Here is an 11,370-nt window from a genome sequence, read left to right as displayed (position 1 = left end):
GAAATGAGAAAGCTTAAAAAAATTATATCCATGGCAGAAATAATTAAGAGGGGGGTTTTGTTGTTAAATGTAGCAAGTCATTCAGGGTGTGTGTCTGAAATCTGTTCAGGGAGTTCCTTTTTGGCTTGCCAGCCTAGGGTTGCCACCACCACCCCGGCCACTGGTGGGGGAGGGGGTAGGATTGCCAGATCCAGGTTGGGAAACTCCTGGAGATTTGGGGATGGAGCCTGGGGAAGGACAAGAACCTCAGTGGGGCACACTGCCATAGAGACCACCCTCCAAAGCATCCATTTTCTCCAGGGGAGCTGATCTCTGTAGTCTGGAAATGAGTCATAATTCCAGGAGATCCCCAGGCCCCATCTGAAGACTGGCATCCTTATGCCATCCTGTTGTCCCCCAGTCTCTGTAGCTGAATCTGGAAATAGCAAGTGAAACCTTTTCACTACTTGGAGATAAACATTATCATCTGCCAGTTGCTGGAGTTCAAACTGGGGATCGAGGTCAAAGTACAGCTACAGAGACTGGCTGCAGTATCCATTTTCAGAATCAAAACAACACCATCAATTTTTCAGAATAGAAACAGGAGCTTTTGTAAGATAACATTATAACCAGAGGCAATATATTTAAGTCCTGAAATAATTTATACACATATTGGATGTAACTCTCACAATTTTGTTTAAAATAAAGTTTAAATATGGCAATGTCTACAGAAGATCTGGTATGATTAAGAGAGTGAGCAGTAAGTTTGGTGAATGGTGATGCTGGTTCGAAAGTTCAGTTTTCTCTCTCAGCTTTCCACTTGTGCTGTTGGGGGAAGTGAACATTACAGGCTGTTGCAAGTGCTGAGAGAATGCAGTGGTTCTCACACTAAGGGTCACAACTCACAGGTGTGTCGTGAGTCCAGAAGGGATCTAGGGGAGTAGAGTCTCGGTGGGAGGCTCAGGGGCAAACTTGGGGTGGCCTCTGTGTGTGTGAAATGGCCTGTTGCTCACAAATCCTCCAGTATATATAATTCTATTTTGGTCATGGACTCCCCTGAACATTCCAACACGCTCCAAAATCAGTTCGCTCTCTGATCTGTCATTCAGAGGGTCTCCCTATCCACTGGCTGCTTTGCCTGAGTCCTGCCTCCAACATTGTAAACAATTTGCAGTTCCTCTCCCCCCACAGCCAGTCAGAACACAGAGGTCATTTGCATATGTGGCCTGATTCGCCTTCACCTCGGAACACAGAGGTCGTTTGCATATGCGGCCTCACTGGCCTTTCCCTCTAACATTCTAAACAGTTTGCTGTTGATGTTCTGAGGTAAAATAAATTTCCACTTAGTGTGTGTTGGGGGAAACCATGGTTGCAAATCTCCAGGTGAGGGCTGAAGATCACTCAGAATTACAACTGCTTTCCAGATGGCAGAGATCAGTTCCCCTGGAGAAAATGGTGGACTCTGTGTCCTTATATCCTGCTGAGATGGCCTCTTTATGACAGCCAATGTGACATAGTAGTCAGGGCTTCAGCTATTAAAACTGATGTCCAGATGACCCAGATCAGTTCTCTTGGAGACAATGGCTGCTTTGGGCAGTAGATTCTATGGCATTATACCCTACTGAGGTCCCTCCCCACCCCAAATCCTGCCCTCCCCAGGCTCTACCCCTCAAATCTACAGGTATTTCCCAACCCAGAGTTGGCAACCGTGTAATTAGCTATGGAACCACTTTCCAGACCCTTGGAACCCAGAAAACGTGGCACAGGAGGAGGTGCTTTTCTACCTTAGCTGTGACTGCATAGCCCCAAATTAACATAAGCCAACCTCCAGGCGGCACCTGGAGATCTCCAGCTATTAAAACTGATGTCCAGATCACCAAGATCAGTTCTCCTGGAGACAATGGCTGCTTTGGGCAGTGGATTCTATGGCATTATACCCTACTGAGGTCCCTCCCCACCCCAAATCCTGCCCTCCCCAGGTTCTACTCCTCAAATCTACAGGTATTTCCCAACCCAGAGTTGGCAACTGTGAAATCAGCTATGGAACTACTTTCCAGACCCTTGGAACCCAGAAAACATGGCACAGGAGGAGGTGCTTTTCTGCCTTATCTGCCACTGCATAACACCCCCCTCCCCCTCAAAAAATAAGTCAGAGGTGGAGAGAACCATATCTGTTACCATGAGGCTGTCCTCCCATTCTACCCACTTGGGGCAGCAAAATGACTTGAGACAACCCTGCCTTATAGCTAAGCAGAAGGAAAGAAGCATGGCTTGCCTCCCTCCATTTTCCACTTCCCTCTGCCGCCCCACCAGCCACAGTCAGGACACTCATCTGGAGCTTCCTTCTAGATCTTGTATTTCTTCCCACAACGGGCATTACTCCTAGTGTTATATATTTATAAATACCAAAGATGAAAAAGGTACCACGTTCCGTGTTAACTGATGTGAGATTCCTGCACTTTATGCAGGAGAAAGTGGGACAGAGTTACTTGGCAAGTGGTTCCCAAAAAGTAAATTTACAAGGGGTTCCTGCTTCAAAAAGTTTAAGGTAATCTGAACTTTGTTTCTCTTTATAGCAGGTGCCCATGGATTCGGCCTTCCCATTTCCTGCCAGCACACATCATGAGACCAGAATGGCCGATGAAGCAACAGGTTAGAACTCTAATGGGGAGAAAGGGGGATGGTATCTAATTTCTCCAGAATTTTCTTCCTTGTGAAGGCCAATGTGGACTCCCTGACACACTCATACACAGTCACAGTCTACACCTACATCATGACAGGGAGGCAGCACAAGCTGAAACAGCTTCTGTAGTCTCATTTCAACTCCTCCTTTCCTATGATCTTTGTTGCTTGACAGGGTAGAAGTTCATTCTCTGATCCTGAGCTAATAATTCACTAAGTGGCAATAGTGACCCTTTGTCACATCACAAACAATTCCTTTAATGGCATTTCACAAGAGTAAAAACATAATATCTGAGAAATTAAAAAAATCAGATTCTGCAAAAGATAGAATTCCATTAAAAATTACCCTATATTGAGTGCCTACAAAATTTTACTACGTATAGAGGCACTGGAATCACAACTCATCTCCAGATGACAGAGATCAGTTGCCCTGGGGAAGACAGCAGCTTTGGAGGTGGACTCTATGGCATTATACTTCTCTGAGGTCCCTTCCCTCCACAAACCCCACCGTTCTCAGGCTTCCGCCCCTAAATCTCCAGGTATTTCCCAACCCAGAGCTGGCAACCCTAAAGCAAACTGAGTGCAGAACGACAAAGAAAACCCGACAGACATGCACGGTGAAAGCAAGGGGAAACACCCATTCATAATAGGCCTTAGTTTATCCTGATAGGGGACCCCCTACCTTGACTTGGCCAATTTGTCCACCTGATCCGTGCCATGGTAACACTGAGCGTAGACTACTGTAATGCGCTGTACATAGGTCTCTCCTCAAAGACTACCCAGAGACATCAGTTGGTGCAGAATGCCACAGTTTGGTTATCATTAGGAGCTCTTGAGAGTATACATTTTAGTCCCATTCTGCAGTCACTCCACTGGCTGCCCATCAGTTACCAGGTTCAATCTGAGGTATCAGCTATCATACAAAGCCCTTCATGGCCTTGGTCCCTCATATCTGCAGGATTGCCTCTCCCCCTATGATCTGCCCTGATAGCGTGCCACCCTGCAAACGGGCAACATTGACAACTGCCCACATATATGTGTTCTCTCTTATGCCCCCCTCACCTTTTGGAATGGCCTGCCCGAGGAGGTCAGGAAGACTCCCACTCCCCTGGCATTTCACACACTATGCAAAACTAAATAACCCAAAAGGGCATTTTTACAAAGGTACTAAAGAGACTGAAATCAGAAAGGATTCTGTGGTCCTAACAGATGTAGATGAAACTGTCGCTATCTGTGTGAATTTTATTGTTTATTGTTTTAATGAATTTAATGTGGTTTTGTTGCAACAAGTCTTGGACTCGGTTTCTTTATGATCCACCCTGAGCTCACTTTGGGGAGGGTGGAATAAAAAAGATCTAATAAACAAATAAATGCTTTAATAAAGGGAAAGTTGTGTGAACTATACTGCTGTGTGTTGTAAGTACTGTCTGTATTATCCTCTTATGCAATATTCCTACATCCTTATTGTGCCATGTTAATACTTATGTTTTGTTTCAGCTTTGTTCCAGATGCTTACTTGGTTTTAATGTTGGCATCCTAATTCTATTATATTGCTTATTGGATTTCCCATCCGACTGACTGCATTGACTTACACTGTGTAATCCACCTTGAGTTTCAGTGAGAAAGGCGGACTATGAATAATGTCAATAGATAAATACAATCTTATGCTGTTTCTGATAAACACAGACTAAGGCAGCATGTGACTGCATGCTTTATTTTGTCTTCCAGTAGTGCCTGGATATGGAAACAAGGAGCAGGTCACATATAACATGGCTGGGGAATGGGCCAAGAACGAAAGACTCCCCTCGAGGAACTCCAGCAGGACTTCATGCAAGAGCCCCATGAGCCCAACAGAGAACAGAACACCGGTGGGGGCTCCCCTCGCTATGCCTCAGCCATCGCCTTCCATGCAGCATTTTCAAACTAGAAACCCCAGCAAACATACCCTGAAGTCCAAAACTCCCTCTGCATTATGCATTCATGCTGGATCACCCAAAATATCTGCGAGCAGAAAGGAAAGTCTATCTAATGCAGCTTCCAAGGGAATAGGGAATCACCAAAAAGGGAGGTCTGGAAATCCCCGACAGTCAGCCAAGTCCAGCCAAGAAGAGATGGAAGACAGCTACACCGATGAACTCATGGGCAGGCAGTATCGACCAGTAGGGACCCGATTACTGGGATCGCCTCGGAAGACGGGGAAGGGGAGCCGTGAAGACATGAAAGATGCCCAGGATGTTTCAAGTGCCAAGGAATCACTGTCATCAAGTGGGCATGATGTTAAAGCAGAAGGAAAGCCCTTTCAGGAGAAGAAAAGCAGTCTAATACCCAACAATATCAAGGCCAAGCATGGCACATCTGTGGTGGAAAAACTGGTCTCTGAGGAGCAGGTGAAGAAAATAATTCTCCTTTTTCAAGAATATAAATAGCTTGAGCCTGAACTGGCCCTCACTGGCCAGATTAAAAGGGGCAGCCCTCACTGCAAAATGCATCCACAGGACAAAATACATGGGGCATTAAGGAGCTTATTGTAACCATGGTATAATCATGTTTATTTTTAAAATTAACTAAGGAGCTGCAAAATAGGACACTATTACCTAATCATCATTATAGCCTAGAAACATTTCCACATTTTGCATTTCTGCTGTTATTAAAGGGATATGACCTTCTCAGTGTTGATTGGTCTGTGTCCACACAGAACATATCAAAGCAGCAAAAACATCACCTGAAGCCCATCAGTTATGTGCGATCTGTGGTTGTGCAGTGTGGTTTCATTTCAGGAGGAATAAATGGCTCCACCAGAGACCAGACATTGGGCAGCTTAGCCAAAAGAGAAGGAGAGAAGCCACTATGATAACCATATTCAAGTACTTGGCTGTCATCTAGTGGATGGTGTGGAGTTATTTTCTGTTGCCCCAGAAGGTCAGACCAGAACTAACGGGTTGAAATTAAATCAGAAGAGTTTTCAGCTAAACATAAGGAAGAGCTTCCTAACAGAGTGGTTCCTCAGTGGAACAGGCTTCCTCAGGAGGTGGTGGGCTCTCCTTCTTTGGAGGTTTTCAAACAGAGGCTAGGTGGCCATCTGACAGCAATGCGGATTCTGTGAACTTAGGCAGGTCATGAGAGGGAGGGCAGGAAAGGTTGCCTCAGTGCTTAGTTCTTGCCCTTTCTTACACACCCAGGGGAAAGGCTGATTGCCACTTTGGGGTCAGGAAGCAGTCCTGGAAGTTTTTTGTCATCTTCTGCGTGTGGAACAGTGGTCACTGCAGATGTGGAGGGGGAGGTATTTGTGAATTTCCTGCATTGTGCAGGGGGTTGGACTAGATGACCCTGGAGGTACCTTCCAACTCTATGATTCTGTGGTTCTATGATACCCATCCCTCCATTAGCAGCTACAGGGTTAGGCAATCTTTGGCCCCGGTCACACGGGGAAAATTGACGCGGCCAAAGTGCGGCTTTTTAGAGCCGCACCAAAAGAGACATGCAGCAGCGGGATCAGACAGATCCCCTGAGCCGCCGTGTAGTTGCTCCCAGGCAATGTCTGGTTCTGAATGAATCATGAGCAGGTGCAGGGTCCTGGTGGGACAGGAGGGCACCAGGTGGAGCCTTCACACTCTACGTTTCACTCTCAAAATGACCACTCTCCAAACTTTGGTTTTAAATGATTGCTGGCTGCTCTGCGGACCCAGCCTCTGAATCTTGCTGGCTTCTGTGCTGCCCTTCCACCTCCCAGCTGAGACTGGAGCATTGAACTACAGCCCTGCTTTTGGGGTGGAGCAAGGGACCTGCTGTGTGGAGAAAAATAACCTGGTGTGCTGCTGTTCAGCACGTGTGCCGAGGCGGCCTACTGGCTCTCCTGGAGTGGGATACTTGCAAGGCCCCATCAGTGGGCCTGCTTCCAGTCATATATATGCAATATTTCTTAGGCAAAGCCCTATGTTTCTCCTTGGAAACAAAGAAGGCGAGGTAGAAACGTAATAAATCTACAACGCAAACCAAGCATATGAATGATGCACGACATTTCTGAAAGCGTGCTGACCTTGGATCCCACCATGGTGGTGGAAAGTGCCATCAAGTCACACAGCCAGCTTAGGGTTTACAAGGCCTGTGATGAGCAGAGGTGGTTTGCCATTGCCCGCCTCTGCACAGGCACCCTGGACCTCCTTGGTGGTCTCCCACCCAAGTACTAACCAGGGCCAGTCCTGCTTAGTTTCTGAGATCTGATGAGACTGGGCTAGCCTGTTCCCACCAGGGTTACACTCAGTTACAGAAGGTGCCCTAAAAGTCACAAGTACCTCTAGGAGGCATCGAGCCCGTAAGGACCTGGGATAGGCTTTGACCTGATTGCATTTGTGTTTTCTAGGCTCGCCGGACTCTCTGCGAGGCTGGACTGATTCAAGGGCAGAAGAGACTCAGTGACTGGACATTTAAGCCACTAGAGAACCCGATGGCGACGTCACCTTATGCTGATTATTATGAACTAGGTTACAACTTGAGGTCCAACATTTTCCAAGGTGAAAGACCTTCACATTTCTTGTTCTGGCTCCAGTTATGGTCTGAACCAGTCCTATAGGTCTGAGTTTACAGAAATCTCACACCACTTTTTCATGCTCTGTTTTCTGTAAGTGGTGAAAAATATACCACATCTTTCACAGGTTCAGTTTCCTTTCAAGAGGAAACTTATGTCTCTGCAATAGTCTTGGCTGTGACTTGGTGGTAAAGCATCTGCTTTGAACGCAGAAGGTCCCAGGTTCAATCTCTGGCATCTTCAGCTGAAAGGACCAGGTAGGAGGTGATATGAAAGTCCTCTGCACGAGGCTCTGGAGACCTGCTGCCAGTCGGGGGAAACAATACTGTTCGTGATGAACAGATGGTCTGGTTCAGCTTCTGATGTTCATACGCACTTGCAGGCTTATAGTCAGAGTTCCTCATGGCCAGAAAGCCACCTAGCTTTCTCTTGTGCCTTTAACAGAAACTTCATATGCAGCAACTAGCAGGCATGAAAATAAAATATCATCTGTTAGTTTCTGCAGGTCAAATAGCGATTACAGGCACAGCGAAAGAGGACAGTTGAAAAGTTAGCTGCAAATGCTTCTCTGTGAACACTATCGATTCATTCCTTTTCTCTCAGCACTACTAATTCATCGAAACCGGGTTTGATTCCGCACTCCTCCACATGAAGCCAGCTGGGTGACCTTGGGTCAGTCACAGCTCTTTCAGAGCTCTCTCAGCCCCCCAAAATAAGTCTAGCTCACCACTAAAAGAGCTAGAACTTCAGGCTGCCAGACAATCTTAGGCTACACTACACACAACGCCATACAATAACAATTATTATTATTATTGGATAAAATCTTTCTTTATTCAGATTCACTTTCCACCACTTTGAGACTTCCCAGGCAGGCAGCTGCCTCTTTTATCAGCTTTATCAGTGGTCTCTATCAGCTATGGAGTTGCCACCTTTTCAACTGGTTCTTTTGACTATTAGTTAACAATTTTATCTGCAAGAATTAGCAAGTGATCACATTTAGCGATATAAGTTCGGGTATCAGACCACACTGACAGCCAGTGTGGTATAGTGGGTAGAGGGGCGGACTTAGGGCCTTGGGCGACCTGGGTTCGAATCCCAGCTTCTACCATGGAAGCTGACTGGATGACCTTGGGCCCGTCACAAACTCTCAGCCTGGCCTACCTCACAGGGTTGTTGCTGTGAGAAAATGGAGGGGAGACAGTGATGTTCTAAGCCACTTTGAATCCCAGCAGGAGAGAAAAATGGGGTATAAATACATAAATGCAAATGCAACATTAAATGACGAAATTCCTATTTACATATGAACATGTTCATAATTTTAAATTTTGTTGAATTGTTTTTATTTGTGTGTGTGTCTGTGTGCGTGCACACACGCACACACACACACTGCCTTTGGGACCCTACATTGGGTGGAAAGGCAGCATCAAAATGTTTTAAATAAAATTTAAAAATAAATAATAAATGAAAAGGTAATGTTATTACAAAACCAAATTTAGAAAATGACATTTGATAATCTTAACTAATATTCTGATCTTTTATTTTGGCACCTCACTATTGAGTTTAGAGTCAATGGAAAATCAGACTAAGAGGAAATATTGTAACAGGTATGCAGACTTTATCCCTCCCTGCACTTACTCTGAGAGCTGGCAGGCCTGGGCCAGGCAGAGAACTTCTCCCCCCCCCCCCCAAATACCCACAGCCTTCCCTGGAGCCTTGGATCTTATTTCTGTTGCTTCTGAGCTGTTCTGCCTTGGTGCACCCAGAGAAATGCTGTCTTAGAGTGCTTGACACTAATGATGTTGCATCCTGGAATTATATTTCCCACGATTCACTGATGCACAGTGCCTTGGGCACACTGGGAAGAATATATGAGGTGCCAGTGGATAGAGGGCAATTCTCTATGCAGCCCACTTTGGCTTCTTTTCAGGCTGGGTCAGCAACATCTGTTGTGAGTGAAAATCATTCATCTCTGTTCCAACTGGAGGAATGCACCTTGTTTGTTTTTGCTGCAACAAACTAACATGGATATCCCACCGGAATTTGTACTATACCATGAATTGTACAGGCATATATGCATTGCTTTCTTTGTGTCCTACTTCAGAGTGGGTCATAAAGGTTAATCTGTGGGGGCATGCAGTTTGTTGTTACTTCTATTTGGAACCGTCTGCAACTACCTTTAGGTACAGAAATTGTCTCCCCTCAGAGATGCACTTCAGAATCAGAGTATCATGTAGGTTCCTTTCCTTGTGATCTAATTGAGATCGCAAGAGCTAATTTGTGAAGGCAACATCTTTGCTCAGAAGTCCTATGAAGTTGTCTTATACTGGGTCCAACCAGACAGCCACCTAGCTCAGTATAGTATACTCTGACTGGCGGTGGCTCTTTAGGTCCTCAGGTAGGAAAGTCTTTTCTGACACCGAAAACTGGAGATGCCACCATTTGAACCTCAGACTTTCTGCATCCATAACGTGTGCTTTATTCCTGAGTCGCAACCCTTCCAAAAGTAACCTCAGTTAAGTCTCATTGAATTTAATGTGCTTAATCCCAAGTAAGTATGCTTAGAACTGCAGCCTTTCATGTGAGGTAGATGCAGGGGTCTTGTTGTAGAAAAAGAGCTGCCGGAGCTCATTAGCATAACTCATTAGCATAACTTATTTGCATATGCCACGCCCCCTGACATCACCGGAAGTGACAGAAGGCCACACCCCCTGACATCACCGGAAGTGTGTCAGAAGGCCCGGCTACTTACCCTCCTGCTTCATCCTCATTCCCAAACGGAATGAGGATCGAAGCAGAGGGCGGGGTAAAGAAGGGGGCGGGGCTTCACCACGTGACCGCCCCGCCCCCTAGAGGTTCTCTTCCGGAGCTCCGTACCTGAGAGCTCCCCCCCGACTAGAGCCCTGGGTAGATGTATGGGTAAAGAAGGGGGGCTCCTGTCCTTGAGACTCTACACTCTGCAGAGCCTTCAGAGCTCAGTGGCCCTGTGACCTCCTCCTATCCCATTTCTTCAGCCCCTTCAGTCAGTTTTGTTTTGTTTTTTAAAATGTGTGTGTGTTTTACCAAAGTAGATACAGCACTGATGAGAGAGCTCAAATGAGGAAAAGTGCTCCTGGAGAATTAAGTTTCCTTTCCCTCACTTTCACCTTAGAATAAATGACTATTTAAACAATATCACCATTGGGAATCCAAAAAGGAAAAGCTGGATGAAGTTCCGAACAAAAGGACTAGGCAAAAGTGTGTGGTTAAATACCTTTGGATCCTTGCCCTGTGTAAACAAACTCTGTGTGAGGAGGGTGATTCAGGACATTGGTCATACATGAACAACTTTTCGGCTTCCCCTGCTTTCAAACTCAACAATCCCCTACTCTAGGGATCTCCAAAACTGTTGAACTTTTTTGGGTACTTTGCAAAGTTTGAAAACATTGAATGGGCACTACCACAGGCCCTGCAAGACGGAGCTGTTCTGCCAGGCCTTCAACTAGGAGCTGCCCTGGGGGGGGGGGGGGGACCCCTGACCCCTGGAATCCTCAAAGCAGCCCTGAGCCAGCCACACAATATGAGATCGGGACTGACCACTAGAAAGGCATCGAAGCTGAACGTCATCTTGTAAATTACTACTGTTAATAACATCTGGACTGTTATTGGTTAGCACCTTTTAATGTGTGATTGTTTTTATGATTTTATGATTACTATCAGGGGTCTTTTCGTAGAAAAAGAGCTGCAGGAGCTCATTAGCATATGGTATGCTAATGAGCTACTAGGCGATTAACATATGCCATGCCCCCTGACATCACTGGAAGTGATGTCAGAAGGGGGAAGCAAAAGGGGGGGAGGCCTCTTCAAAAGCCTTCCCTTCCCCAGCTGGTCTAAGGGGGGGGGGAGCAAAGAGAGAAGGGGATTAAAGTTTAAACCCCTTCTCACTAGAGTTGAGTCACAGGAGGAAAGAGGGAAGGAAAGAGAGAGAAGTGAAGAGAAGGAAAGAAGGAAGGAAAGAGGAAAAGAAAGAAGGAAGAAAAGAAGGAAGGAAAGAGGGGATAAAAAGAGAGAAGGAAAGAGGGAAAGAAAGAGAAGGAAAGAAGGAGGGAAAGAAAGAGAGAAGGGAAGAAGGAGGGAATGAGGGAAAGGAGAAAAAGAGAAGAGAAGAAGGCGGGAAAGAGAGAGAGAGAAGGGAAGAAGGAGGGAAA

General features: G+C 46.0%; 1 protein-coding gene across 1 annotated transcript in view; it reads left to right on the top strand.

Moving 5' to 3' along the window:
• Positions 1–4,772: 4,772 nt before the first annotated feature.
• Positions 4,773–11,370, top strand: part of TEX33 (testis expressed 33) — an 8,288-nt gene continuing 1,690 nt past the window's right edge. The window contains 2 exon segments of the mRNA XM_015426471.1: positions 4,773–5,048; positions 7,022–7,172. Coding sequence (XP_015281957.1) covers positions 4,773–5,048; positions 7,022–7,172 — 427 coding nt within the window.

Source organism: Gekko japonicus, unplaced genomic scaffold (assembly GCF_001447785.1).
Source record: "Gekko japonicus isolate JY-2015 unplaced genomic scaffold, Gekko_japonicus_V1.1 scaffold1105, whole genome shotgun sequence".
NCBI classification, from domain to species: domain Eukaryota; kingdom Metazoa; phylum Chordata; class Lepidosauria; order Squamata; family Gekkonidae; genus Gekko; species Gekko japonicus.
Note: the sequence above shows the minus strand (reverse complement) of the source record. Positions and strands in the feature narration are given on the sequence as shown.